At 56.2% G+C, this 27788-nt stretch overlaps 11 protein-coding genes across 11 annotated transcripts; 5 read left to right on the top strand and 6 right to left on the bottom strand.

The window, feature by feature from the left end:
- Window positions 1-51: 51 nt before the first annotated feature.
- Window positions 52-1844, top strand: int6 (Eukaryotic translation initiation factor 3 subunit E; the record flags this gene model as incomplete). The annotated part of the gene is made up of 2 exons (XM_069372855.1): window positions 52-1163; window positions 1230-1844. 2 exons carry the CDS (start codon window positions 52-54, stop codon window positions 1441-1443), a joined length of 1326 nt encoding a protein of 441 aa, XP_069230423.1. The 3' UTR covers window positions 1444-1844.
- A 214-nt stretch (window positions 1845-2058) lies between these two features.
- On the bottom strand, window positions 2059-3621 carry WHR41_04248 (uncharacterized protein; the record flags this gene model as incomplete). Its single annotated transcript, XM_069372854.1, has 1 exon — window positions 2059-3621. The coding sequence occupies one exon, from the start codon at window positions 3619-3621 to the stop codon at window positions 2059-2061; it is 1563 nt and encodes a 520-aa protein (XP_069230422.1).
- Window positions 3622-4074: 453 nt separating this feature from the next.
- On the top strand, window positions 4075-5627 carry WHR41_04247 (uncharacterized protein). Its single transcript, XM_069372853.1, has 2 exons — window positions 4075-4375; window positions 4450-5627. The coding sequence occupies exons 1-2, from the start codon at window positions 4126-4128 to the stop codon at window positions 5409-5411; spliced, it is 1212 nt and encodes a 403-aa protein (XP_069230417.1). The 5' UTR covers window positions 4075-4125; the 3' UTR covers window positions 5412-5627.
- A 10-nt stretch (window positions 5628-5637) lies between these two features.
- Window positions 5638-7143, bottom strand: WHR41_04246 (uncharacterized protein; the record flags this gene model as incomplete). The annotated part of the gene is made up of 1 exon (XM_069372852.1): window positions 5638-7143. The coding sequence occupies one exon, from the start codon at window positions 7141-7143 to the stop codon at window positions 5638-5640; it is 1506 nt and encodes a 501-aa protein (XP_069230416.1).
- Window positions 7144-7611: 468 nt separating this feature from the next.
- Window positions 7612-11520, bottom strand: WHR41_04245 (uncharacterized protein; the record flags this gene model as incomplete). Its single annotated transcript, XM_069372851.1, has 1 exon — window positions 7612-11520. The coding sequence occupies one exon, from the start codon at window positions 11518-11520 to the stop codon at window positions 7612-7614; it is 3909 nt and encodes a 1302-aa protein (XP_069230415.1).
- Window positions 11521-11972: 452 nt separating this feature from the next.
- WHR41_04244 (uncharacterized protein) lies at window positions 11973-12510 on the top strand (the record flags this gene model as incomplete). Its single annotated transcript, XM_069372850.1, has 3 exons — window positions 11973-11986; window positions 12086-12135; window positions 12191-12510. 3 exons carry the CDS (start codon window positions 11973-11975, stop codon window positions 12508-12510), a joined length of 384 nt encoding a protein of 127 aa, XP_069230414.1.
- A 1897-nt stretch (window positions 12511-14407) lies between these two features.
- WHR41_04243 (uncharacterized protein) lies at window positions 14408-15671 on the top strand (the record flags this gene model as incomplete). The annotated part of the gene is made up of 2 exons (XM_069372849.1): window positions 14408-14685; window positions 14747-15671. The coding sequence occupies 2 exons, from the start codon at window positions 14408-14410 to the stop codon at window positions 15504-15506; spliced, it is 1038 nt and encodes a 345-aa protein (XP_069230421.1). The 3' UTR covers window positions 15507-15671.
- A 262-nt stretch (window positions 15672-15933) lies between these two features.
- Window positions 15934-18918, bottom strand: WHR41_04242 (uncharacterized protein; the record flags this gene model as incomplete). Its single annotated transcript, XM_069372848.1, has 1 exon — window positions 15934-18918. The coding sequence occupies one exon, from the start codon at window positions 18916-18918 to the stop codon at window positions 15934-15936; it is 2985 nt and encodes a 994-aa protein (XP_069230420.1).
- Window positions 18919-19410: 492 nt separating this feature from the next.
- On the bottom strand, window positions 19411-20640 carry tsr3 (18S rRNA aminocarboxypropyltransferase; the record flags this gene model as incomplete). The annotated part of the gene is made up of 1 exon (XM_069372847.1): window positions 19411-20640. The coding sequence occupies one exon, from the start codon at window positions 20638-20640 to the stop codon at window positions 19411-19413; it is 1230 nt and encodes a 409-aa protein (XP_069230419.1).
- Window positions 20641-20956: 316 nt separating this feature from the next.
- WHR41_04240 (uncharacterized protein) lies at window positions 20957-23475 on the top strand. The gene is made up of 2 exons (XM_069372846.1): window positions 20957-22912; window positions 22975-23475. Exons 1-2 carry the CDS (start codon window positions 21092-21094, stop codon window positions 23173-23175), a joined length of 2022 nt encoding a protein of 673 aa, XP_069230418.1. The 5' UTR covers window positions 20957-21091; the 3' UTR covers window positions 23176-23475.
- A 25-nt stretch (window positions 23476-23500) lies between these two features.
- WHR41_04239 (uncharacterized protein) lies at window positions 23501-26650 on the bottom strand. The gene is made up of 4 exons (XM_069372845.1): window positions 26256-26650; window positions 26109-26198; window positions 24209-26055; window positions 23501-24148 (listed from the first exon to the last, which is right to left on the bottom strand). Exons 1-4 carry the CDS (start codon window positions 26583-26585, stop codon window positions 24052-24054), a joined length of 2364 nt encoding a protein of 787 aa, XP_069230292.1. The 5' UTR covers window positions 26586-26650; the 3' UTR covers window positions 23501-24051.
- Window positions 26651-27788: the final 1138 nt, after the last annotated feature.

The raw sequence follows: 27788 nt of genomic DNA, 5'->3' as shown, positions 1-27788 counted from the left end.
GCGCCAGCGACAGCTCGAGCGACCGCAGCATCACTCGCACGCACCGCAGCCATGGCCGCCACCAACCCCGACATCGCGAAGGAGCACTCGCTGCTGCCCAAGCTCATCCCGCACCTCGACCGCCATCTGGTCTTCCCCCTGCTTAACTTCCTCGAGGAAGAGACCCCCGAGGACCAGAGCATCGACGACATCACCCAGGCCAAATATGCCCTGCTCAAGGAGACCAACATGCACGACTTCGTCGGTGGCCTCTACGCCCAGATCAACAACCTGAACGAGCCGCCCAAGGAGTACGAGACCAAGCGCGACGAGACCCTCGCGAAGCGCGCCCAGTTCGAGGCCGACACCGAGAAGATCCTCAACCTGCTCGGCGATGCCGAGGTCGTCAACAACCTGCGCGCCGACAAGGCCGCCAACTTGCAGTACCTGAAGGAGACCCACGGTGTGACCGCGGAGATGGTTGAGAAGCTGTACGACTACGGCCAGTTCCAGTACTCTTGCGGTGACTACGGCAGCGCGTCCGACCTGCTCTACCAGTACCGCATTCTGTCCACCGACAACGACAAGACCAGCGCCGCCTCCTGGGGTAAGCTCGCCTCCGACATCCTGACCACCAACTGGGAGTCTGCTCTGGAGGAGATTCTGAAGATGAAGGAGAGCATCGATACCCGTCTTTTCAGCAACCCGCTCGCTCAGCTACAGCACCGCACCTGGCTGGCACACTGGGCTCTCTTCCCCATGTTCAACCACGAGCCCGCCCGCGACCAGCTCACCGAGCTGTTCTTCTCCCAGACTTTCATCAACAGCATCCAGACCTCTTCCCCCTGGCTCCTGCGCTACCTGGCCGCCGCGATCATCACCAACCGCAGCAGGCCCGGCAAGAACGGCGGTGGATTCCAGTACAGCAACTACCAGAAGCAGCTGAAGGATCTGGTGCGCGTCGTCCGCCAGGAGGGCTACGAGTACAACGACCCTGTCACCGCTTTCATCAAGGCTCTGTACATTGACTTCGACTTCGAGGAGGCCCAGCGCCGTCTGGGTGAGGCCGACGAGATCCTGAAGTCCGACTTCTTCCTCGTCTCCGCTTCTGAGCAATTCCTTGACGCCGCTCGCCACCTGATCTCGGAGTCTTACTGCAAGATCCACCAGCGTATCGACATCAAGTAAGTTTGGCCCATCATTGGAATCTCTCAGATCCCCCCGCAAATACTAACAATCATCCTCAACAGGGACCTCTCCTCCCGCCTCGGCCTCAGCCAGGACGAGGGCGAGAAGTGGATCGTCAACCTGATCCGCGACACCCGCGTCGACGCTAAGATCGACTACAAGGCCGGCACCGTTATCATGAACCACCCGCCCATGAGCGTCTACCAGCAGGTCATCGAGCGCACCAAGGGCGGCTTCTTCCGCACCCAGGTCCTCAGCGCCGCCGTGGCCAAGTAATGCGAATCACGAACGAAAACAGAAAATCGACGATGCTACGGTTCCCGCCAGAAAGCAGCACGACACGAACGAGAGCGCTCGTTAAAGGCGAGCGGGAGCTATGGGAGGGAGCAAGCAGGGGAAGCATTTGACTGAAATTTAACTACGCGCTTTTTTCTCTCCCCCGGACATGGGCCCGGGCTGGGCTGGGTGGACTTTTGGGAGGAGGGCAAAAGCATAGCATAGGCGTTTGCGGCGCTCTGTAATTGCGGGGAAAAGTATTAAGAAGTCGGCCACGCAGCTGAGGAGGGCGGGTTTCTCGCTGTGTTCGCGTGCCGATTTGTCCCTTTTTATGCGAGAAGTGGACGGGAATGTGTGAATGATGATAGAGATAGATCGAAATGAGCGAAGGTTGAAAGTCACGCGTGTGGACTGTGGTGACGTTGATATTGAACTGCTGCATCGTTTTCCACAGGATGTCCCTCGTGGACAGTGCCTTTGCGGTAAGAAACAAACGGCTGGATTTCGCGCTCTGTACAAACATTCGGCCGTGATTCACGTCTCCCTGTTCGAACCCCAAAAAGCAAAAGAAGAAACCCCCCGAGCGCGCCCATCATTCCCCTACGACCAACCATACTAAAGCCGATCGCCCGGCGCGCTGTCAGCATACTTGAAGTCCTCCTCCCGCGGCGGCCGCCCCATCATCTGCGCCTCCAGCTCCTCCCGCAGCCGGCTGCTGACGTCCTCCTCCCGGTGATGGTGCACGCCCAGGCCCTCGTGCGCGTCCACGTCGAGCTGCATCGCTTCGCCGCCGCTCTGCGCCTGTGCTTGCAGCTGCTGCGCGAGCGATTGAGGGGTCTCCCAGTGCTGGATCTCGGACATGAGTTGCGGGTCCACGGGCAGGTCGGGGTAGTGGTGGTATTGTTGCATTTGGGCGATGGGGGCGTGGGGTTGGTGGGTGAGGTGGGACGTTTGTTGCTGCTGGTGGGGTGGAGGCGAGGCGCCGGCGTTGGAGGGGTCGTCGGGCGCGGAGCCGGCGGCGACGACGCGGCGGTTCGAGGTGTTGGCGCCGTTGCTTGCGTCTTCGGTGTCGCGGGGCGCGGAGCGGCGGGTGTTGTTCGTGGTGGCGGGCGGTTTTGGGGCGTTGGTGTCTTTGCATTCGGGGCAGTTGCGGATCGCGGCGGAGACGGTTTCTTTGATGCGCACCCAGTGGTACTTGTCTGCGATGGAGGCGGTGGTTTTGTTGATGCCGCCGTGGCCTACGCTGTGCACGTTGCGGGCGATCTCGTACTGTTTGTGCGGGTCGGAGATGACTTCCTTGCCTTTCAGCATAAGCTTGTCTTCTTCGCTGTCGTTGGGGGCGGGGATGAGACGGTAGTGAGTTGCTGCTGAGCGGAGACGGGATTTTTCTGCGCGGTCGGAGCCATTGGGGTAGGTGCCGGTCTTCAGGTAGTAGCGGATCTTGTCGAAGCGTTCTTCGCTCACCATCTCATCGCCTTCGCCGCCAAGCTCGCGCCCAAAGATTATGGCATCAATGAGCTGGTCGGGATAAGATTTCAAGTTACCGCAACCCTTGACTCGGCCGATGCGTTTGAATCCGAGCGCATCCCAGATCCTCAAACTCGCCACGTTGGTCTCGTAGACGAGGTTGAAGACAGAGTACGAGTAACCAAGCTTGGGCGCCCACTCAAGGTAGATCTCGCCCATCAGCCTACCAACACCGCGACCTCTCGCAGCATCTGTGACAAGAAAACCACCGTTGCACACATGGCTACTTCGGCCGGGATAGTTGGGCTTGACGTAGAAGCTGCCGAGGCACTCTTTGCTCCAGTCTACTCCCCGAGCTTCCATCTCCGACACTTCCTCGGGAGTCTGAACATCGCCTACCACCATGATGGCGCCGAAGTTGGCAAACCAGTAGGGCCCGAAGTTCGCAAGTGGCATGGGCTCCATCATCGGGTAGGTGTCACCCTTTTCGATCTCACGACCGAGCAGCTCACACAGATATGCACATAGCTTGGGTGGCACCTGGGCTGGCCCGCTAAAGGGAACGAGTGTGGCAGTCGTTACCCTGTCGCGCAGAATGACTTGTTTAGGTGATATATCTGGTGGCAGAGGACCATAGGGGACCGGGAAGGGCGCTTCGCCCGACACGCGGTAGATCGCCGGCGCCGTCGGGTCTTCAAGCATCGCGGGCATCTTGCCGGTGACGCTGAGTCGTGGGATCTAGACGCCATTGTGTCAGTGTACTTGCCTGGCAATCTACGTTGTGCATGGATAGCAATGATAGCTTCTGCTGTCACTGCCACCGCCGCAAGGGCGGCGACGATGTGTGCAAAGCCCGCGCCGGTGGGAGTGCACTGGCCACAGGCGAGGGCAGGGAAGTGAAGTGCACGACGGTACCTTACTCACATGATGTCGACTGCCCAAGCGATGTTGCGATATACCCGCCGGTCTGGATTGTACTCAGCTGGAGCAGCCTCAGCCTGAACGGCGGACGGCGGCGGTCGCTGTGCAAGGAAATGCGCTAGCGCGCGGTGATTCCCGCCGCTAGTATGTAAAGGGAAGGCTGCAGCGATGACGTATCATCTTCATAGCGATGCGTGCCAACTCTTTGGCGGGCATTGGACCGGGCGCAGAGAGAGGGTACACGAGCGTCGTTTCCTCGATACTGTACAGTACTGTAGCTCAACTATTGCAATAATGTCTTTCAATACTCCGTGGTTCAATCAGCAAGACCCATCTTTCTTCAACTCCCTCAACAAGTCTAAAGTAGCCCATGTCATTTTAACGGCAGAGTCTGAGGACTTCGCCGACGAGGTGACCCAGCAATGGCGGGACGAAGGCTTTAATGTAGTCTACGTACCGTTCGGTAACGGCGGGAACGACTATGCAACACGGATTCGCATGACGGGAGATAGCCTGGGCGTTGGCGAGCAGTATGCAGTAGTAGGTAATACTCACCTTTGCTACCATTCACCGGAAGCACTGCATGTTGTTAGACGGAGACTCTGACTCTTGCCATAGCCTTCGACGAAGCCGCTGCGGCGATGCTGGAAGTACATGTGAAGCCCAGCACACCAAGAATATGTGCTGTCGTCGCATACTACCCAACTGCCATCCCACCTCCATCGACCAAGTTTCCGCCTTCAGTGCGGGTCATGGTGCATCTGGCAGGCTCAACGGTCGGCGTTCGTCGCCATCCCGAAATCCTCGGCATCCAGAGCAAGAAGACCAAGACGATCCGCAAGAACGTCGAGCCCGGCGCCGGGTACGGCGGCTGCGTAAAGATCGGCTTCAAAACCTACTCATACCCGACCTGCGCACCTGGATTCGCGGAGCACGACGTGGACGAGTACGACGCAGTAAACGAGCGCCTGGCCTTCTCGCGCTCCCTCAACATGGTCAAGCGTGCCTTCCGGATCGAAGAGGACTTGGAGATGGCGCGCGACGACATCGTGGGCCTGGTCGACGACGTGCAGACCGACAAGGTCATGCAGCGCACGATGCCGTTCGGGCACGTCATCAACGCGCCCACGCTCGTCGGCGGCGCCGGCACGCAAGCGATGCGCTATTTCTATGACGACCTATTCGAGCCGCTGCCTGAGGGTGGCAAGACGACGCTGCTTTCTCGCACGACGTCCGGTGACCGCGTGGTGGACGAGCTGTATATGAATTTTACGCATTCGGTCGAGATGCCCTGGCTTCTGCCGTCGATCCCGCCTACGAATCGGCAGATTGAGATTGTGGTCATCTCAATTGTTACTCTTAGGGGAGGCAAGCTGGAGAGTGAGCACGTCTACTGGGATCAGGCGAGTGTACTTTTCCAGGCTGGGCTGCTTAATCCGAAGCTTGCGCTGCCTGATGGCATGAAGAAGAAGGGTGTGAAGAAGCTGCCAATCGTCGGAGCTGAGGCAGCGAGGGCTGTGAAGAGAGGGAGTTCGAGGCAAATGAACCTTTTCAACAAGAGCACAGGAGGCGCTGACTGAAGCTGCTGTGGCTGGTGTACCATGCATTCTGTCTGCGGTTGCGCATTGGAAATGGTCATGGTTCTATGATCGAGTTTACTGCGATATGGAGAAACGGCGTACTGGCGATCGGAATCTGTAGATACTGCTTCTTTGCGCATTTGTAAAAGATGAGCTAATCATTCGGGGTGTGTCATGCCGTTAAGCTAATGTAAATGAAAAGCAAGATGATGCCGGCCTTCTGTTCTCAATCCCACCTCAGAACATCGCCCTCAATGACCCCTACAGGCTTGGAGCCCCTGCCCATGCTCGATCCCTTGGAAGGTGGCAGAGTCTTCTTGGGTTTCTGCGCTCCGCATACACCGCATCGTCCTGCGTCACCTGCATTGATGTATGAGCCACCTTTGCAGGCTTCGCTCGAACAACGCCAATGGTCAGGCATAAGAGACGGCTGCAGTACGTGAGAGCATGCCATGCATGTAGGGCTCGAAGGATCGTTTGAGAGGGAACATATTGGGCAGGTCCCTGGCGATTCCACGGTAGTCATGGCGTCGTCTGGGCTCTCATCCTTTTCTTGATTCGGGGTAGCATCGGTATTCGGCTTTGCACGCGTTGTCTCGATCTTAGAGCCAGGCACGTTGTTTTCTGGGTCGCTCTCGGTTTCAGGCTCCGGCGAATCGTCTACGCCAGGCGCTTCGTGTTCTGTTTTTGCTGCCGTATGCTCGGTACCTGGGCGTGTAGGCTCTTCTCGTCCAGGTGAGGGCTTTTTCTGGCTCATCTTACGCAACTCATCCATCTCGTTATGCGCATCATCGTCTTCCTCGTCTTCATCGCCACATACTTTCACCATGTCGGCTTCGCGACTCGGAATTTGGCCGAATTCCGGAACATCCCAGTCTGAATCTGTGTCGCTGTCTTCAGGTTCTGGCTTTACTTCCGGTTCCGGTTCTTCCTTCACCTCCGGCTCCTGCTTCACCGTCTTCGCTGCGTCAAACCTGGCCAGTGCCGCTTGTGCTCGTAGCTCTCTCCCTCGCTTGCTGTTTGCCACCCTCGGCTTTCCAGCGTGTCTTTTACCAGACGCTTGCTCGTACGCTCCACGAAGCAGCTCGTCGTCCCCCAGCGCAGCGCCCTCTCCATGCACGCCAAACTTTCTCGCAATCCTTCTCTGCTGCCTTTCCGCATAAGTCAGCTTTGGTCCAGCATCCGCACCATCACGCTGACCACCACGCTTGCGCTTTCTCCCCCTCCGCCTGAATGTTCCACCACACAAATGCTCAGGCACATCGCCCGCCTCCAAGTCCCTCTCCCTAACAAAGGCCCCCGTGACCAGATCCTGCCCGCGACCCCACATTCCTTCACCCACGTACTTCTTCGCCCAAAGTCCCTCCATCTCGCCCGCAAACCCATTGCGGACCTGCCAAAAGAACTTAGAGTGATTCATCTGTTTGCAGTGCGCCAGCTCGTGCATCATGACCATCTGCACGAAATTGAACCCCAGCCAGCGGCCTTGCTTGTCTTTCAGCACTAGCTGAATGACTTCGCCGGCGTTAAAGTTGCGCCCGAGGAACTCGTTGTTGGGCGGGAAGGCTTCGAGTGACATGACAGAGAGATGGTGCTGTTTCATGATGGGGTAGCATTGCGCGGCGATGCGGTTGAGGAAATCGACGGAGGCCTGGTCGGGCGCCTTGATGAAGTTTATGAGCGGGTTGGGGCGCTGGGTGCGCTCGTTCAAGCGCGTGATGCCGAGGGGCATGTTTAATGCGGTTGGTGGTTGTGTTGGAGTGTGCGGGTGGCGAATGTAGTGGGTGGCAAGTGGCTCTACAGGGCGACAGTCATGTTATCTGACACTTCTGATGTTCCGAACGATGGCCCAGGTCCGTTGATTGATTTTGTGGTGCGCTTTGGCTCGGATGAATGTTGGTTGTTGAAGATCGCGTCGATGGATGCCTGCCTCGCGGGTTGCGAAGCCACGCCAAGACGCGGCCACGCCTGCCTTCACTTACAGGATTATAGAACATCGGTATCCGTAGGTGACCAGGACTACTTTCTCGTTTCGAAAACGCCAAGTGGAGACATGGAGTCATCAGAATATTAAATAGACGTAATAACGTACAAAGGGTATCATACTATAGACAGGACTTTTCACAGCCACCAACATCTCGAACCATCAAACAAACCATTCACAAGTGTGGCATCAACACCAAATTATTACAGTTAACCTTCATATCACCAACCACCTCTCTGCGATCTTTGCTGCCGCATGCTGGTTCCCAACTGCCACGTAAATCGCCTGCAGCGAATAAGCAGCCTCGGTCGCGTAATCTTCCTGCTTCAATCCGAATTCCTCCTCGCTTTTGATCTTCGCAATCTCCGCTTCTTCTTCCCGCGACGGAGCGGCGCCTACTTCTTGACGATCGCGCAGACTCCTCTCAAGCACCTCGAGGCGCACCCTCCTTTCTGAAGCTCTGCTGGAGATGTCAAACTGCACCTTCTCGCTCAGCGCTAGGACCTTGTCATACGCAGGTATTGCGAGGTACGTTAAGCCCAGGACATGCCACATGCGCGCAACGTTGTACTCTGCCTCTTGGGTCTCGATAGGCACGCCACTGCTGGTACGAATATCGTAGTAGCGATACAAGAAACTGAGCCCTTGTTGAACTTCGTAGTGTCGATTGTTAGTCTGTCGCTTCATCGCCGAAGCGACGTATTGCGATGCAATGGACAGGTTGATTCCAGGGTCTTCGGGCCTTAGAGCAAGAGCGCGGAAGAAGTACGGAAGAGCGGACGAAGAGTGGTTTGCCACAGAAACCATGTGACCATAATTCAAGAGCGCGCCGGTATCGAGACCGTCATTGGCGTATTCCGCCTTGTCGCGACGCTTGAGAGAACTATGGGGCATACCGAAATCGTACTGCTTCCTGATGTTAACTGGAAGTGCTTGATAGTCGATTGTCTTGACACTGCGAAGCATAAACTTCTGTGTTGGTCCCGCGGTGAACGACTTATCGCCGTAGGCGAGACGGGACACTGCCGAGATGAGCTGATAAGAGGAGCCCGCTCGCAGATCAGAACGCGTCGCGAACCAACGTGCGGTCCTGGTCAAGCGCTCAGTGTCATTGAACATCAAGGCGCAGCAGATCGAGGCAGCTTGAGACGTGTTAAGCAGATCTTGGTTATGATAGAAGACATTGGAATTGAACAACCCGTTTTCGATGATCTCGTAGCAAGACTCTTGATCGCTTTGTTTCGCGTCGAGCAGCGCAAGATCCACAAAAATGCGATGCCATGTCGGGAAATTGATGCCGTGAAAATCCGTTGGAGTCGAAATGTCGAGTGGCGGTGGTGCCTTCGCCTTGGAATTCTCGCCTCCATGGTCAGAATCGCTGTCGTTTGCCTCTGGTTGCACGCCATCCTCTTCCAGTCGCTTTTGGAAAGCTTCCAATTCGCGGATGAATTTGCTTGCTCTGTTGCGAATTCTAACAGGAGCAAATCCTTTGAACGGCTTGTACCTGTCCCGAATCGGGTAGAATACCCGCATCGTGCGAAACTCCCGATACATCAGCCGTGCGTTATCCATCCAGTCAAAGACATCTTCCTCCGCCGCATTTTCTTCGTCAAGAACATGCCAGAGTTCTTGAACCTTGGCGAAGCAGGTAAGGATACGCTCTGATTGCTGCTCGAAAAAGCGCTCACGATCTTCTTCCTTTTTGAGGATTTCTGCAAAAGCTCTGTTTCGAGGAGCATTCTCGGCAGTTTGCTCTTCTCGCTGTTCCGCAGTCTCTCGGTTGGAAGCGTTGTTTGACGGTGGCTGTTGGCCATCGTCATTGAAGACGGCTTGGAATGCGTTGTATGAACCATTCCCAGCAGGCACAAACGACTCGTCAGCCTCATCGTCGCTTTGTGGCTCGGCGCCGTCGTCTTGATTGGGCTGAGTGGCTCTCCTCCTCATCTCTCGCAGCTTGACAGCTTCCCGCTGCTTCAATCGCTTCCTCTCGAGCGCTTCGTCAATCTCAGGAACAGGTACAAGATCGATGGGCGCACGTTTCCTCTTGATCTCGTTGGCCCTCTCTTTCCGAGCTGATTCTCTCGGATTCACAGGCGGCATCTCGAGCCTCTCTTTCCTGATGATGTCTTTTCTGCCCATTGCGATCAAGTCGCGAATGATGGTCATGGCTCTCTCTTTTTCGTTCATGTCATCTGCCAGCATCTTCGCAAGCTCTGCCCGTGCCGGCGCGTGATTGGGTTCCAGTTCCATCACGGCTCGATAGCAGTTCTCCGCTTCCTCGAACTCTTGGAGGCCGCGGTAACATGCAGCCAGACTGATCCAATACTCATCAGTGAGTTCTTCTTCCAAGGCCTCGACAGGCTTGTAGAAGCGAATGGCGTGGTCAAACAAAGACGCTTTTCGAAGGGTATCTCCGATCGTGTAGAACAAATCGTAGACGCCTCCAATGTCGTCCCTTAGTTCGTAGATATGATCAAAATGCCGGAGAGCTTCGTCCTGATCTTTCATCTTCAGGCGGAATGCTCCAAGCTTGACCCGTAGATCCAGTGGCAATCCATCGCCGTAGGTTTCTGGATCCACATGCGAGCCATTCCGGAACTCTGCAACGTCAAGGCGGCGCTCGTGCTCACTATCGAATTCTCGATCGTCTTCGGTCACGCCGTCCCAGTAGTCGTCCTCTTGGCGTCCCAAGAGCCATCTAGCAAGTCGCTTCAACTCGAAGACTGCATACGCTGGCTCTTTGGTCCTATCGACAAGTTCCAAATACAGATTGAGATGAATCCATTGTTCCTCGGAGTCCCCAAAGGTGTCTTTATCGCTAAATAGCTTGAAAGTCTCCAGGTAGACCTCTTGGCCAGCATTCATCTCGAAATGATCTTTTGAGTCGAGGCAAAGCTCTGCATACAGCTTGAGATTGTCTAGGTCATCTGGTTTCGCACGCAGCAGCTGTTTTGTGTCCATCCGGGCCCTGACGTCGTGATGTGAATCAAGGTGAAGATCACGTCGCTGTGTCCGAAGCTCGTAATTGTCCTCGCCATGGCTGTAGTGAATCGCCTTGGACAGACAAAACACTGCTTGATCATACTCTGCGCGAGTTCGGAAGTCACCGGCCATGTCAAGCGTTCTGTTAGCCAGGAGTAACCAGAGGTCAGGGTCCTTCTTAATATTCGCGCCAGTCATCAACGCACCCAAGGCGTCTTTATGATGGCCCTTCGCGATGAGGATGTCAGAAAGTAGGGAGTGGGCCACGTATATCTCTGGATTTGTCATGACCGCCTGGCGTGCTAGATCCATTGCTTTGTCGAGCTGACCACTTAAGAAAGCTTCAGTTGCCTGTGCTTGAAGCTTCTTGAACTCAGGGCCTGGGTCTTCAGCGCGCTGCCGCTTCTTCGACTTTCTCGCTCCAGGGCCGACTCTCGGTCCACCGGGACGGCCTCTGCGCTTCTCTCCGTCTTTGCGAGCCTTTGGATCGTGTTCGGTGCCTTTCAGCGCCCATTTCCAACCTCGTCCCCTGCCCCTCCCTCGACCAGATCCTCTTGGTCGGCCCCGGGGACGCCCGCGCGTTGGCTTGGTGACTTCGCCGAGCGCCATGTCGTTCTCCGTCAAGGCCAGTGCATCTGCAAAACTAGCATCAAACTCTGGGTCGTCGTCGTCGCTGTCATCATCGTCGTCCTCGTCTTCGTTGTCATCTTCCGTAGGCACGTAATCACCACCATCGACTTCCTGAGCTCGTCGAATCAACTCCGTGTCGTAGTATGGATTCTCCGCGGGTCTTCCCTCGCGATCAGCATCAATGTCAGATTCGTATTCGATCGCAGCGCCCGGAAAATGATAGCTCTGCCGTTGCCGTTGACCAGGATCACCGTGCTGCATATGGAATTGCTCGGCGAGTCGGGTGTACTCATTGCTAGCACCATACGGATCCGGCGTCTGGCTCTCATCAAGGTCCGGATAGAGTTGCGAACCTTCCGCGCCTCCAGTTACTGCTAGGTCCTCGTCTCCGGGAATTTGCGATTGCCCGTAAGGGCTCCATGTTGGCTGTGACAATTCCGGATATGGATTCAAGGCTGACGTGTGTGGATCTGGATATTCGTTCGGGTCGCCTGCGCCCATCCGGTCTGCCATGTTGGCGACCGACTCAACTCGACTCGGATTGTGGAAGACCCGCAATGACCTGGTGGCGGTATTGCATTACCTGGCGATTCTGGCAGAGTGTGTGGTATCGCGCGTCCGTATACAAAAACTGACAGCCTCAAGCACGCGACAATACCATATTCGCGGACAGATCGCTGCCCCGTAGAGGTTTTGGTCAATTTTAGCAATCCTTGTAGGAGTAACGATTGGTCCCAAAAGCGAAAGAGAGCGGATGCAGCTGCATCTTAGCGCGCTTTTCACGTGGGGTTGCCGAGCCTCAGGCTCCCAGCCGCAAACGCAAAGCCGACTTCACATGCGACGTGAAGCTGCTTGGCCGCGCAGAATACCCCGACACGCGCATTTACCATCTTATTCGACACACTTGTTGGCTCACCTTACTTCCACAACTCTCATCAATTAATCGCGACTGCGCAACCGCAACTATGAAGCTCGTTAGGTAGGCTTTCGCCCTCAAAGCATTTCGCGCGCGAGCCACATGCTGAAAGATTGCTTGTAAGGCTGCGCGCATTAAGATCTGGCTGACTGGAGTCAACAGGTTTCTCATGAAATGCACGAACGAGACAGTAACCGTTGAGCTCAAGACTGGTAAGCAGCTCCTAGTGAAGACAGGCCTACCTGCAGTATGCTCACGCTTGTGCAGGCACCATCATCAATGGCACAATCGCTTCAGTCTCTCCCCAAATGAACACCAACCTCCGCACAGCCAAGATGACTGTCAAGGGTGGCTCGCCCGTCAGCCTCGATCATATCTCCGTTCGCGGCAGCGAGATCCGACACATCATCCTCCCCGATTCGCTACCTCTCGACAACCTTCTGATCGACGATGCGCCGAAGCCGAAGAACAAGCCTCGCAAGGAGGCCGCGGATCGCGGTGGACGTGGTGGACCGCGTGGTGGCGGAAGGGGTGGCCCTCGCGGGCGCGGCGGCAGAGGCCGTGGCCGCGGCGGTAGAGGCTTCTAAGCGTCAAGGCAAGAGAGCTCTGTGCGTCAGACAAATTGAACAACGAAGCGAAAGAAGGATGTGCTCCGGGCAGCGATGGGCAGCTTCGAATTTGGATCGCGACAGTGCCCGCACTGTTGTCTACGAGATATGCGGAGGACATAGGCGGGCTAAGCTGGCCTGCGGGAGAAAGTCAAGACATGTTAATGCTGGGAGATGATATGCGACAGCCTCCATCAGCCTGTGTGTGGTGGTCAAAACGATGGATCAAAAGCCTGTACGGACCTGGCCGCGCGAGAGGTATTCTGAGCGCGAAGACATGATGGATCACTTCAGAAATTCCACATATCCCTCAAAACTCTGAAAAACGATTGACGCATATGCAGCGCTTGCTCGAATTGACTTGAAAACGCAATTCTTGCAACACAACGGATAAACACATCTCACGCCTTTGTGTTATGTTCCAGAGAATGCTTCAATCCCCCCATCAACCAATCACAGGGCGTATGGTCTAGCGGTATGACATCTTCTTAGCATGAGCTGAGTTGGAGAAGGTTCCCGGTTCGACTCCGGGTTCGTCCACATCTTTTGTCCGCATAGGACCTCGCTCCGGCCGCGAGGGCTGGCTTTTTGTTTGCACTCAAAGGTTCATTGGATAGCCCGTCAATGGCTATCTCGGTGTTCCGTCCTGTTAGCCAGCTTAGATTCTGATTCTGCTAGCCATGAAGGATGCAGGTCCCTGCCGAATACTATTTGGAAGAATACGAGGCGGACCGGGTCGTCCTCTATCTCTCATTTGTGCAATGTTATCCTCTTAGTACGCGAGTCATGACAGTCGTCGCCTGGAATACGACAATTTCTAGTATAGTCAATGCTTTCCAATTTGTTGGATCGGATCGGGCAGGTCCGCGGCAGGGCACGGGACGTACGGGCCCACTCAGGAACCACATGGTCGTTTGGATCCGCAAAGCAACTCAACTTACCTTGCAAAACTCAATAATCATTTACAAGATCAAGGCACTTCTGTGCATAAAACGAGAAAACCACCATGTGGTTAAGGACTGGTAGTACTTGCCTCATCAGGCCAGGTATGCACTCTGAAGATGATATGCTACCGCTCATCTGTGAAAGGGGACTCGCGTAAACAATGGAAGAAGCCGCATAACGCAACGAAGGCACTAGCGAGCTGTGCGTTTCAGCCGCATACATCAGATTCTCCACTTTTATCTTCAGCCTTCCGCCATGTTGAAAATAATCTAGGATAAAGGTTGAAGAAGATCTCACTACAGGACAAACCATGCATTCGCTCGACAGCAGAGCCTAGAAAGCTTGGTGTAACAGATTTGTACGATTGTTCCATCGAGACAACCCACCGACTCTTCTCCGGGGGACGACAATCGCTAAATGACCTTCCCATGGTGACTGAGATTGGAGCCGTGCCCTACTGGAAGAACAAGATATTATGGCTGCCTATTGATAAGAAACTGGTCCGCTGCTGCCCGTCGGAATCAGATTGGCTAGGGCTTTTGGCTGCAGGCAAGAAAACCACGCGACTTGCTCATTGAATAGTTATTTTAGGCCAGAGAACGGCTCGGCTAAGCATCGCACCTAGCTAGCGCCGGAGGCCTTGTAGACGACCTCCGCTCCTGGCCGCCGGCTCAAGAGTCCGGCCTCCAAACGGCCTTGAGTGAGAACCCGAAGGATTGCACGACTTCTGATCGTTGGTAGCTAATGCGCCTCGAAACGAACAAAGTGGGTGTCTGCTCGTATTTGCAACGTGAGTCGTGCGTCGTAGCACCGTCATGAACAATATCTCAACCGCGCGAGCTAAGTACTTATATCTCATCTTCTCTTCCGGTATTGCAGGAACATCAACACTCGCTACCACTCCTCCACATCTATCAGCCTTTTTCACACAATGTTCAAGTACGCTCTTGCTGCTGCCACTTTGGCGGCAACTGTTGTTGCCGACTCGTCCTCGTCATGCCCTGCGACAATCACATCGACAAGCCAGGCCGACTACCCTTCCGGCGTAATGATCAGGACTACGGTCACGCACGAGGCCGATGCTGAGACCTTCACCACAACTCTTCCTTTGACAACAACCGTCACCAGCTGGGTCACGAGTGGGACCACGACCAGCACTGCAGCGGAGGCAACCTCCACTCTGACCAGCTGCACTGCCAGCACCACCACGTAGGAAATTTGACACTCCAGATCACGAGGAGAACTTGCGCTAATCAAATGTCAATTAAAGAGGTGTTGAGTACACTGCAACCGAATATACGGGCTCTTACTCGTCGTCGTCCCTTCGTGAGTCGACCTCGTGCAAGCCCTGGACCACTGCTGTCTATGAGTACCCTCTGGGCACTACCACCTGGACCAACACTTACGACGTGTACCCTACTTCGACTGTGACTCACTTCGAGCCCTCGGCATACGGTAATGCCAGCCAGATCACGGAGACCGTCACCTCTTCTAAGGACCACACCGTGACCATCACCAGCGCCGGCACGACGACCAAGACCGAAGAGTCTTACTGCACGACCACCATCAGCGAGACCACCGGCACTGCGAGCTCGACCGTGACTCAAGCCGCCAAGTGTGCTCCCACGAACCTCATTGGCACTGACGGCGAGAGGTTCGCTCGCTACAACCCCTATGACGGCATTGCCTACTCCGGTGAGGAGGCTCCCAAGTCCTACGGCGGCGATGCGGCCTCCAAGGACCCTTCATCCTGCTGCCAGGCTTGCCAGGACGACGAGGAGTGCGCAGGGTCTAGCTGGTACCTAAGCACCGACCGCAACTACAACTACGTTCCCGCATGCTATCTTTACAACATGACCGTCGGCGCCGCGGATACTTGCGGCCTCGCTTTCAGCATGTTCCCTGGTGAGAAGAAGTGGATGCAGTCAGGCTGTGGTTACATCGCCGAGAACGTCTGGGACCCGAACAGCAACTGCCTTCCTGGTCAGAGTGCCCGCGAGTGTGCCGACCGTGGCACCATTCTTGGTTGATAGATCTCGAGGAAGGGAAGGTCCGACGAGCATTAAGATGCAAATCGTCGAAAGCCTGTGCGAGCTGCCGGGCTTGCGGCAGAAACTTGAGAAACGATGATCTTACGACAGATGCGGTATGATGAATAGAAATAGACCCGCCAAAACTTGATTTTACCAGTTGCATGATCTCCTCGCCGACCTTGTGAGTAAGGTAGCAAATCACCAATTGCAATTCTCGTACTGGGGAAGCCTAAATTCATTGGCAATCTCTCCATAGTGTACATTTCGCGCGACCGTTCAAAGAAATCGTAGTATTCTCATTAATAGGTATCGATGTCGCCTCTTGAACCACCATTAACTCCTTAGTATGGACATGCACGTGTGGTCAGTCACGCTTCTATCCCCAATCAGCTGAACTCCCAAGACATCCAGCACGGCATCAAATTCACCAACGCGCCCTCATTCCACCCCCTCGCATTCCCCTCTTCGCTGCAGCGACCCTCCTCCTCTCCATCCAGCCACGAGCAATTACTTGGAAGTCCGACACATCCTGCTCCAGCCTTTGCACTCTATCCCTGACAATCCCCCTCCAAGCCCTCTGAATCAAAACAGCGGCACCAACAAGCTTCTGCTGCGTGCGCACAACCTTCGCACAGTCTGCCGCCATCCTCATCAACGCAACACGTTGTCGCAGGACTGTCCACCCGCGCTTGGCACGGAAAGCACGTTGGATCGTGGCTGCAGCGTGGTGCCGTTTAGCCAGCGGCAAGAGGCGCGAAGCCAGGAAAGCGAGATTGGCGAGCGTCGTCTGTCGAGTCGGGATAGAAGCTGTGGAGGACGTAAGTTGCTTCACGAACGCTTCGCTGCAGCCCATCGAGCGCAGGCGCGTGGCGGTGTTAGTGCCTAGCGATGCCCGCTTGTCGCCTGGTGCGAAGAAATCGGAGAAAGCGGTGATAATGGCCGAGTAGGGTTTCTCGTTGGCGAAAGAGGTCGTCAGGTTTGAGATTTGGATGCAGTTGGGGGCGCAGTAGGCTGCCGCCCAGTTTTGTAGCAGGGTGTCCATTGAGAGAGTGTTGAGATCGGAGAATGTTGGGTCGGCTCGTGCGATGTCGTTGATCAGAGCTGTCTTGTCTAGCAGGACCTCTAGTCCGATCGAGCTGACGAGAGACCATAGGAGGTTGAGGGTATTCTCCCGGTGACCGTTGACGATGGTGTCGGCAGTGATATTCGCTGCAACGGCACTCGCTGTCCTGTGATTTCCAGCGAGTGCCTGCAGTGCAATGTCGACATTGTACGCTTTTTGGGCGTGACCGAGGCATGGCATCTTGACGTGCTGCATCAAAATGTCGTCCTTCTGCACGCCGTCGTTCCCGTAGAGAGCGCTTTCGAGTACAGTAGCGTCGGGCATGACTATTGTCAATGTGTCGCCATCTGCAGAAACGCCATCCCACACGCTGAGTGGGGTGTTGTACAGCAAGAGCTCGACTAATTTCGTGAGCATGATCCCATCGCGCAGGTCCACGGCAAGGTTGTTGATCCGATAAACCACCTCGTCGAGCGGATCTTGAAGGTACGAGACGGTGTACTCCATATGCCTCATAACTCGGGTCATGTCGCCAATTGAGGGCATGAGCATGCTTGTAAGGGCATTGAGCACGGAAGCAGAGGACTTGTGTACTGATTTGACCTTGAACAGGCGCTCAGGCTTTCCATGGCCCGTGACTGCACGATCAAGCAGCCAGATGAGCATCAAGCTGCGCAGAACAGTCTTGTTGCGGCGCTGCGATTGAATATCGTCTGCAGAAGCATTGTAAGTCTCTAGATCGTCGACTGTGACGAGGAACGTCTCCAGGAAACCAATGAGCGACCGGCGGGATTCCTTTGGGTCGATCAGTCTTGCGCTGGATTCAACTCCTTGCGTTTGCTCCATCGATGGTCCAGGGATCCTGCGTCCGACCACGACTTCAACCGCGGCAGAAAGAGTCTCCATTCTGTATGAATCGATCCAAAGCTGCATGAATCGCCTACGCAGTCCCAAGTCCTGGGTGAGGTCGGGGGGAGAAGGCATGTCTTTGGGCTTGCTCAAAGCACCGTACGACAGCGAAGCTTGGAGGCGTTTGTGAAGCGTAGCAACATGCGGCTGGTCGTAGATATCCAGCAGATTTTCGCGGACAGAGCGGCCCTCGGAGGTCTTGTCGAAGGTGCTAGGTAGAGACGCGGCAAAGATTTGATTGACAACCTCCGTGAGGGCCACTTCTTGCTGGTGAAGCCAGCAGTCTTCGTACAGCTCCGGTCGGGAGACGTCTTCGTTCAAGACCGGGTATTGCTGCAGCTTCGCTTTCGACACGTCGTTTGCGGAAACGAAATTGACACTCTTCTTCCATGGCTTCGGCGGCAAGGGAGCCTTGGTGGTGGTTGGCGAATCTTTACTGCGTCTTTCGATGGAGGTTCTCGTCGCCGTGCTTCGGTGGACGCTCCTTGTTGTTGAAGGCGCCTGTCTCGAGGACTTTGCAGCAACCGGTGCTCGTGGACTCACTTTAGCTTTTGTCATCGGAACAGCCTTCCGACTCTGGATAGTTTGTCTAGATTGGCTCGCAGTAGTTGGCTCGAGCAATCTAGATGGTGCAGTAGTCGACTTTGCTGGCTCCACGGGCTTGTTTGAGATGGGTTTCAAGGAGTCTTTGCTCGCAACTCCAAGACCTGGCGGCACGTTCTCCTTTCCTCCACCTTCTCCGGCGACATCGGACGCGATCGAGTTTAGGCTCTTAGCTTCCAATTGGCCAAGCGGTGCACGTCTCGGTGCCGCCGCGAGACTCATGCGCGGTTTCTTTGCACGCAAGTTTTGGCGCAAATCCTCCGGCGGAGGTGGGCTTTGAGATATGCAGTCGAGCAACGATTGCGGTTGGTAGTTCGGCAGCTGAAAAGTATCATCCAGTCTGTTTGTCGTGTTCGCTCCGGGGTGGATGGTCATCATGGTCGTGTCGTCTGGTGGTACGTATATCGTACGGCGTCTGGAGTCCTTCCTGATATCGTTGTCGTGCTGGGTTGTCCTCTCGCGTCCTGTGATCCGGCTCCCAGTCTCTTCCCGGGCTGTGTTGTTCTGCGGCATGCTAGCCCTGCCCTGCCCTATCGCACTCATTGGTACTCTTCTTGATGGCCTTTTTCCAAGCAATGTTCCACGGGCTCCAACATCTTCCTTTCTGTCAAAGTTCTTAATCTCCTCTCCTTCCACAACATCCTCAAACACCTTCTGACCAGCATCCCGTTTCCCCGGCCGCCTAGGCCTTGCATGCGCAAATTCGTGTTGTATAACACGAGTGTATTCGATCTGGCTGGTATCATCGTCCAAGAAAGAAGGGAGCGCGCTGATCCCATGCGAAGAAACGCGCGAAGGCGCCGGACACGGCGTTGATATGGATGGACGCGACATAGTGTACACCTTGTTGACACGCAAACAGTAACGCTAAAGGTGGACGACGAATTTGAGCCAGCATCGGACGGGCGTGAGGTCACAAAATGTGAGGTCTGAGCCAGATACCGTCACAACGGGGCGGGTACGGGAGGGAGGGTGCGTGCATGCACACGAGCGTTTGTTTAGGCTTGAAACATTTAGGGTTAGGGTAGTTGCTAGGGGGATCGCTTGGAGTTAGCCAGCACAACCCGAGTGATGCTGCACGTTCGATTGTCTGTAAGAGTATTATCAGTATTTGGCTATCTTCTCTTCTTCCAATGTATTTGCCAGGGCTCACGAAAAATAAAAAAGTGTCCCTGGATGCGAATTTCAGCTCTAATGCACTTCAGTCACGAAGAGCTTTGCGACGTGCAACTCGTCTAGCAAAAACACAATGGAGCACTGATCGATACGTGGAGATGATAGGGTTTACAAGTCATAAGCGTGATGATTTCATGCTGCATACTGCATTCAGGGCGGCCTCACAGGCGCGCTGAGCACAGTGCGACTGAACGTCGCGCTCAATTGGCCATCCTTCTCCATCTGCTTCTTCCTCTTTGCGGCAGAGATGCCAGCCCTGTCGGTCATGGGTGCAGCATTCATAATGTTGTCGAACTCTTCATCGTCGTCACCACCAATGTCCGAGCCAGATTCCGCGTCAGAATCTTCAGGCATGCCAGCGGGACCGGCTCGCTGAATTCGTTCAGGAACTTTGCGTTCGTTCTGGGCGTCGTCTTCAGGCTTCTTAGGGTTGGTGAATGGTTTTGATGCGAGCACGCGGCGGCGCAGCTCGGCCATCTCCTCTTCGTCATCTGAGGGCGGTAGGGCGTAGGGATCGCGCTCCTCCTCCTCGTCTGCTGGGTCGCCAGGCTTGGGCTGCTCGCCGGGCTTCGGTCCACCCAGCTGAATACCGCCAAGACTGCTCGCGTCGCTGTCGCCATCCTCGTCACCACTGCCATCCTCATCCTCGCTATCGCTTGCCGCATTCAGGTTTCGGTGGTTCATGTTTCCGCCCGCCCAGATGTCATCCTTCATTGCTTCACGCTCCGCGCGATCTTCCTTGTACTCATTCTCAATCTTCGCCAGCCACGCCTCCTCCGCCTTCTTCACTTCCTCTTCATCTTTGCATGCCGCGTACCTTTTCAGTGGTGCGTCGTTGATCTCCAGGAAAGACGAACCATACGAGAAAGGAGCGAGGATCCCCTCAGCCCACTCGGGGTGGCCGCAGATGAAGAAGCAAGCCGCCAGCGCTTCCACGCAATTGAGGCGCCAAGGCTTTCCGTAATTCGTAGGGTTGGCAGCAATCAAGTAAGGCAGAAGTCTCTGATGAGGGCCTCCAATCCTGCTGAAGGGAACCTCATCGATGCGATTCCAGCTCGCTTCCACCACAGACGCTCCGTACTGCTCGCAAATCTCCCTGTCCGCAGGACTGATGATGCTCTTTGCCTTGGGCGATACGACAACGCCCTGGTGCTTCTGGCCAACGTGCAGCTCGCGCATCAGGCCCAGGCGCATGAGCTTCTTGCCAGAGCATCGCTTAGCGTCGCAGTGATTGAGGTCCCATGCTGCCGCCTTGAATTCAGGCTTCTTGCCTCCACCGAGGCCTCCGTCGCGTTCCGGATGCGTATGTTGGGCGAAGGTTTGTCTGCCGTTGGCGCCCTTTTTGCCTTTACTGCTGAAGTCTTTCTTGTGGCGGACCATCTTTGGGTGAGTGGCGGGGTTGTGTACCGCTTCAGAGATTGATTATGTCGTGGTCCGGGTGTGGATTATCGAGAAACTCCTCCCTTTACAGTATGAGTCGAAAGCCAAGATGTCCTGTTGTTCTCTGTTTTGTTTGTTCCAAATTCTTAGCTTGAGATGGGATCTGTGACGAGCAGATGCAATGACTGGGGCCTCAGATTGAAGGGTAAATTTCTACGTCATGCGCGCTTCGGGGTCTGGTGGGGACTGGCGCCGAGCGCTGTCGGCCTCCAACAACACCGTAGCCCAGCGAGAAAGCTGGCCGTCCCGCTCAGCCTGCGCATACTGTATCTGCCTACATATCTTGCTTGCTGGCATGCTGGACAGGTCAATTGAGTGAACTCCTCTCACAACCTGTTCCAACCACATACATCACCTGCAGGCCAGAGCCACACCTGCCCCTCAGCCAGCCATGGAGGCGGCCTCAGCGCGATATGCGGCCAGGGACCGCTTCGCATTCGCCGGCGAGCCTGCCACCACGCCGCTGCAGCGCTACATCCAAAATGCCTGCTCGCCCGAGAATTACGAGCCCAATCTGGCGTTGTGTCTGGAGATCTCCGACCTGATCAACGCAAAGAAAGGCAGCGCGCCACGCGAAGCCGCCGTATCCATCGTCACCTACATCAACCACCGCAACCCCAACGTCAGCCTTCTAGCCCTCTCGTTGCTGGACATATGCGTCAAGAACTGCGGATACCCCTTCCACCTGCAGATTTCTACCAAGGACTTTCTGAACGAGCTTGTGCGCCGCTTTCCTGAGCGCCCGCCGATCCGCAACACCCGTGTACAGAACAAGATCCTCGAGCTGATTGAAGAATGGCGGCGCACGATATGCGAGACGAGCAAGTACCGCGAGGATCTGGGCTTCATTCGCGACATGCACCGGCTGCTTCACCTGAAAGGATACCAGTTCCCGGAGGTCCGGCGCGAAGACGCCGCTGTGCTCAATCCGTCGGACAACTTGAAGTCTGCCGAAGAGATGGAAGCGGAGGAGAGGGATGCCCAGAGCGCGAAGCTGCAGGAGCTGATCAGACGAGGCACGCCGCATGATCTTCAAGAAGCGAACAAGCTTATGAAGGTCATGGCTGGCTATGACACGAGGAGGAAGACCGACTACCGAGCTAAGGCCGCGGAAGAGGTCGCCAAGATTCAGCAAAAAGCGAGGTTGCTCGAGGAGATGCTGCAGGGTTACAAGCCTGGAGACGAGATCAAGGAGGGCGATGTTTTCGAGGAATTGGCAAATGCGCTCGCAAGCGCCCATCCCAAGATTCAGAAGATGTGCGAGGAAGAGAGCGACGACCACGAGGCTGTAGCGAAGCTGTTCGAAATCAACGACAGCATACACCGTACCATCGAGCGATACAAGCTGATCAAGAAGGGCGATGTCGAGGCCGCAAATGCTATTCCCAAAGGAACTCTCGGCACTAGTGGTGCGGGTGTCCGAAAGGGACCCGACAACGAACTGTCGCTCATCGACTTTGACAGCCAGGAGGCAACTTCATCAACAGCCCAAGAAAGCTCGTCGGAAGCTGCTGCGCCTGCGCCTCCCCCTAAAGCAGGAAACGCTCTGGAAGACGATCTCTTAGGACTGAACATGGGCGACGGCAACTTCGGCGAGGGAGGTGGAATCTCCCTCGGTGGCTCATCCTCTAACGGCGCCACGAAAGCACCAGCTATGGGGACCGCAGACATCATGGCGCAATTCTCTCAACCTCAGTCGCAACGAGCAACGCCGCAGCCCGCGATGCCCTCCATGTTCTCCCAGCCGCCTCCAGCACAATCCGCAAGCACCGACCTCTTCGGCTCCATGTCAGGGCCCACCTCCCCTCCCCACACCCCTTCATTCAACCAGCAACAGCACCAGCCCCCGCCGCAGAAGAAAGCCGACCCTTTCGCCGCCCTCTCGGGCTCCCGCACAGGAAGCCCCTTCCAATTCCAATCCCACCCCACGCCCGCTGCGCCAGCACCAGCGCCAACATCCTCCAGCGGCCTCGACCTCCTCGGCGGCAGCACCGCCGCGCCTCTTGCACCCGCCGCCGCCAATGACGACGAATGGACCTTCAGCTCCGCCCTCCCTGACCAGCCGCACGACCTGATCGTAACCAACAGCGCGATCAAAACCACATTCGCCGTCACGCGCCCGAACGCTTCCGAACTCGCCATCGCCTCGCGCATCTCCAACGCCACCGCCCAGCCCATCGACGACCTGACGTTCCAGCTCGCCGTCACAAAGGTAAATCCCCCCCTCTTCCCCTAGGGATGGCTGAAGATGAAACTGACGTGAATGATTCCCAGGGCTACACGCTCAAGCTCGACCCCCAGTCCGGCCGCAGCCTGGCCCCGCAGCAGCAGGCGGGCATCACGCAGACGATCCGCGTGCAGGGCGTCGAGCGCGGGAGCGGCGGCGCGGTCAAGCTGCGCTGGCGCGCGTCGTATTCCCTTGCTGGGAAGGTTATTAATGAGCAGGGTGCTATTGAGGGGTTGGGCGTTGCGTAGGATATGCCTAGCAGTGAGGGGGAAGGTTGAGGATTTTGGGTTGTTGGGAACGCAGGTTGGGGACGAAAGTTTTGTAGACGAGGGGGAAGAGATAGAGAGAAGCGGCGTGCGTAGGAAGGAATGGGAAAGATGCTCTGCTTGCTTGCTTGATTGCTCGCTCGCGGGTGGGTGCAAGTGGTTATGTGGCTAGAGGGAGGGAAATAGTTGCACGCGTGCACCTAGGATCTTCACGACAAATCGAACGTCAGACGCCAAACGCCTCCTCAATTGACGGGCCACGTGCCGACACACTTGCTCCGATTGTCCTCACCATGTCATAGAGAGATTCTCTTCCGACATTTTGCATTTCTCTGTTACTGTTACTTCTCCTACTTCCCCACCCCAGCGCCCCGCTCCCAGTATCGCTACCGTATTGCTGCCGGGTATCTACCTGCCTGTTGCCATCGACAATGCTGAGCTGAACCTCTTTCTCTCACTTCTGAAACTCAAAACCGGCCCATGAGGCGCAAATTCCAACGATTATTAAGCCCTCTCCCGGGCCGTGTTGCCTTGAACGACCATCCCGGTCTCTCGCTTGAATTTTGATGATAGCACCCTTCCGGACTCGGGACGCGGGTCCACAAATCCATTACTTGTCCTTGAAGACGACGAAAAAAGCCGCAGCGAGCAGTCCGAGCGTGCGGTGGCGCTCGCCGGCTTCTTTTCCGTTTGGTATTAGGTTTACTGTGATGTTCTGCCGCTTGATGTGGGCAGAGCTGTTGCGAATCGTGTGTTTGCGCACTCCAAACGCTGTGTCCGCAGACGGAGCGCACGCGACCCTCCCGAAACGTTCGAAACTGAGAAAAGGTCGAAGAAGAAACGATCAAAAGCACCCGTTCATCGCGTGATGATGAGCCCGAAACCGTCGAGCCACGGCCCGCAGCTCCCGTAGACGCCTGCGATGCTGTAGCCCCTCGGTGGGATGAGAGTGTGTCTATGAGAAAAACGGTCAGCTGCTGTCACTTTGCGAGGGACTGAAAACGAAGAGACCAACCCAGAACCCCCCGTAGCGTTACCAAAAACCTCACTCTTCCTCCCCGCGCTCGTCAGGATCTGAATGCCGTCGATCCACGCGCCGGCGCGCAGATAGAAGCCCAGAACGGTCTCGCCCATGCGGGTGTCGAGGGCGAAGGTGCTGCCGCCGGCCTTGCCGCCGCGCTTGCCAAAGAGCTCGGTGCGGCCGTCCTCGTAGCAGAACTCGATCCCGTCGAGACTGGCGCCGTGGTAAACCTTGATGCGCAGCATCTGCTCCTTGCGCTTCCAGGCGATGCCGAAGATGGACTCCTGCGGCTGCGAGCCCTCCATCTGCGAGAAGCCCAGCTTGCCGGATTTGAAGCCGGGGCGGCCGTCGGGGAGTTTCACGCGCGCCTCTTTGGAGGCGAGCTGTGAGAAATCTTCGATGGTGTGCTTGGCGCCGGAGCAAGAGAAGAGTTCGATCTTGAGCTTGCGCTTTTTCTTTTCATCGGGCAGTCTGTCGCGAAGGCCCTGCTCTGTGAGGGTGACCTGCCTGGGACCGTTGCCGGCCGGGTCGATGTATTCAACCCAGTGGTGGCAGACGTCGTCACCTTCCGGGAAGATTTCGATCCACGCAACACCGGTCGCGGCGGTAGCAAGAACCGTGCCGTTGTCAACGGTCCAGACTTGGATGCTGGGGTCGAGCTGAGCGTTGACAGTGTCGCTGGGCAACTGGAAGCAAGTGTGATAGCGGAAACGGAGTGCATCTAGGCGATGCCATGCACATTCGTCCTTGGCCAAGCACAGGCGCTGACCGGCTTGCTTGGTCCGTGTGGAGTACGGTTCGCGAGTAGTGAAGGTACGGTTCAAACGAGTATAGTCTCGAAGCATTACGCCAGACTCTTGGTGAGGGCAGCCCAGCAAGTGGCCGGTTTCGTGCAAGTGCGCGCCGATTCCTATGTTGGCAGCCTCCCAGTTGCTGCCGCCTTCGTTGCAGTCGTTGGCCACATAGTCTATGTCAGTTCTTGTGCAGTCGGTGAAGGCCGGCACGACCTCTTCCAGATGAGCAGGGTAAGATTGCAGGCAGTGCGATCCGAAAATGGCAAGCTTGATGCTATCATTGCCGCCACCGAGCGCAGCATGCCCGCGCACCGTTCCAGCTTTCTTGTCCCAATGGGCATCCAAGAACATGCACGACACGTACTGCATCTGTCCCGGTCTCGGCTGGAAATACTTTTTGACCTCTTCCGTTGCTATCGAGAAGAGATCACCCTTGTTCTTAGCAGGGCCGTATTGCTGTGCGAGGTCCAGGTCCTGGATTTCTTTCAAAGTCTTGTCCATGCGGATGATGTGGATCTTCGCTTCATTCCTCATCTGTCCGGTCTCCATGTCCTTCCAGGTCAATGTACCGGGCTGCCACTCTTCCTCGTATCTGTAGCATCTCCGCCCGAAGGCGTTGCGGTTCATTTGCTCTGCCGTAAACGCTTGCCACAAGTACGCTGCCATGCGGAACTTTCGCACCGCGGTGGCCAAGTTGTTTCCCTCTTTCTGTGCTCTTTCGGGCACCGCGTCGTATGTCTGCGGCGAGTCTTTGGCCACAAGGATACAGAGCTGGAGTGGCGGGGAGGATATCAGAGGGAGGTAGTTGATGTGAATCCAAGACGTGTGGGCTGGTCCAGGGTTTGTAGGAAGTTTTGGAGAGGTAAAGTCGAGGCGCAGTCTGTTGGGCCCTGGCTGAAGGTGGACAAGCGCTTTGAAGTGGCAATCGTTGACCGGCCATTGTTGAGGCGGAAAGTTGTCTTGGTGGTGGTAGATTGTCACTTGTCCGTCGAGAGGTTGCGAAGGGTCGGCGCACTGGCCGAGTATGAGGAGGACTTTTTGGTGGACCTGGAGGAACGTCAGACTTGCTCGGCGGTAGGAAGTAGGTATGAGATTGGTACCCATGATCCGTCGGATACGGATAGCACACGAGGCGCCAGAGCAGAGGTGGCCGGTGCTGCTCGCGGGATACTTTCGCCGCTAGTGGAACCCTGTGGTATCATATGTTAACGCATGCTCTAGTCTTTTTACATTGACTCCCCACTCACGACCAGACTGTATCTGCTATTCGGCTGTGGCATGCCGGGTCTACCGCCTGGAAGCGGCGGCGTCTTGGAGCCGTTCGCACCCATGGATGGGAGATTGCTACTCGAATGTGACTTGCCTGACGACGCCAAGGTCGTGGGTGGTGACGTCTTGTCAAACCACGAACTCAGTGTAGACGAGCTTTTGTTCCCATTGCCATTGTTCTGTGATCGCGGATCGTCGTTGCCGTCATTGCTTGACGAGGAATTGTGATCAGAAGCATGGGTGTTGCTGGTGGTAAACGAGGCCTTTGAGCGGCGGCGCAAGTTGAGATCTTTTAGGAAGGAAGGCATCGCGGCGAGTGGGCTGGCGCGGGCCTCTCGCTGCTCGCGATGCAGCGTCGGCGGCGGGAGTGCCGGGGTTGCGGGACGTCGAGCGAGCGAGGTATGAGGGTTTTGTAGGGTGTGCGAGGGAGCGCGTCGAGTCCCGCGGCGGGCAGGTGCGTCTCTGGGTGCAGCGACGGACGGGCGATGTAAATGTTAAGCCGCAGGCATACGACGCCTTTCTCGGCGTGCAAACGGAGCGGCGACGGCGGGTTGGCAGCAGGGCGAAGGGTGCGTCAATGGCGAGGTGCCCGCCGGGGAATGGCGCACGCTCAAGGGTCGTTGACGGGCAGAAGCAGTGGCGTGTGCGAGGCGGGAATGGGAGTCGAGTCGAGGGTGGTTGAGGGCCGCGACGACGCCTGCGTAGTGGTGCATGCGAGATAGGAATAGCACGCAAGTACCTCACGACCGCATCCCACTCCACCTGCGCTTCAACCAACTATCCAGCCTACTCCACTATTCTAGCCTTGCACCTTGCTGTGGCTCCCGTCCCGCTAGTTCGTCGCCGCGGCCCACGTCCTCGCCGGGCGCAGAGCGTCGAGCTCGACGGTCTGCATCCCGCCTTTTGTCCAACGACAAACGTCGCGACGAACGGATGGCTGCGTCAGATGCGTGGCACAGGGTTGGAATGGCGTGCATCTGCATGATGTGCGCCTTATCTCCGCATACACCGGCCGCCACTATACATGAGCGCCACCGCCAGGCGTGCTCTTGCTCGAACTTTAGGCGTTCAACGACGTCGGCTTTTGACCACAGCCGTTGCGCGCACGCCGTCATCTCGCCTTGAATAGTGCCGCCGGACCGGCGCGCATTGGCGACCGTTGGCCTCGAAGTTCGGACGTGGTTGTGACGTCCGCTCGACAATCCTGATTTGAAGATTCCCATCCTGAATATGCTTGCACGTGACTTCTGTCTTCCGTCGTTACCGACTCGGCAATCCTCGTACACCTTTGTGCGCACAACGTGGTCGAGATGTCTCTCGTGATATGGAGGGGCGTTTCGGCTGCGCTGTCGACGGGTGCATCACTATCACCAATTCCCACAAATAGGCCGAGGTGCATGTTAAGGGGAGTCAATTAAGCATGGGGAAGCCGTGATAGGGCTTGAGTGGCATCGCGCCTGGCTTCGTGGCCCTGAAGGCGAACTAGCTACGGACGGGGCGATGGTAAGCTC

The sequence above is a fragment of the Cladosporium halotolerans genome (genome assembly GCF_011745625.1).
Source record: "Cladosporium halotolerans strain TM138-S3 chromosome Unknown Sca11, whole genome shotgun sequence".
In the NCBI taxonomy this organism is placed as follows: Eukaryota; Fungi; Ascomycota; class Dothideomycetes; order Cladosporiales; family Cladosporiaceae; genus Cladosporium; species Cladosporium halotolerans.
The sequence above is the reverse complement of the archived record's forward strand: the minus strand, read 5'-3'. Positions and strand labels throughout refer to the sequence as shown.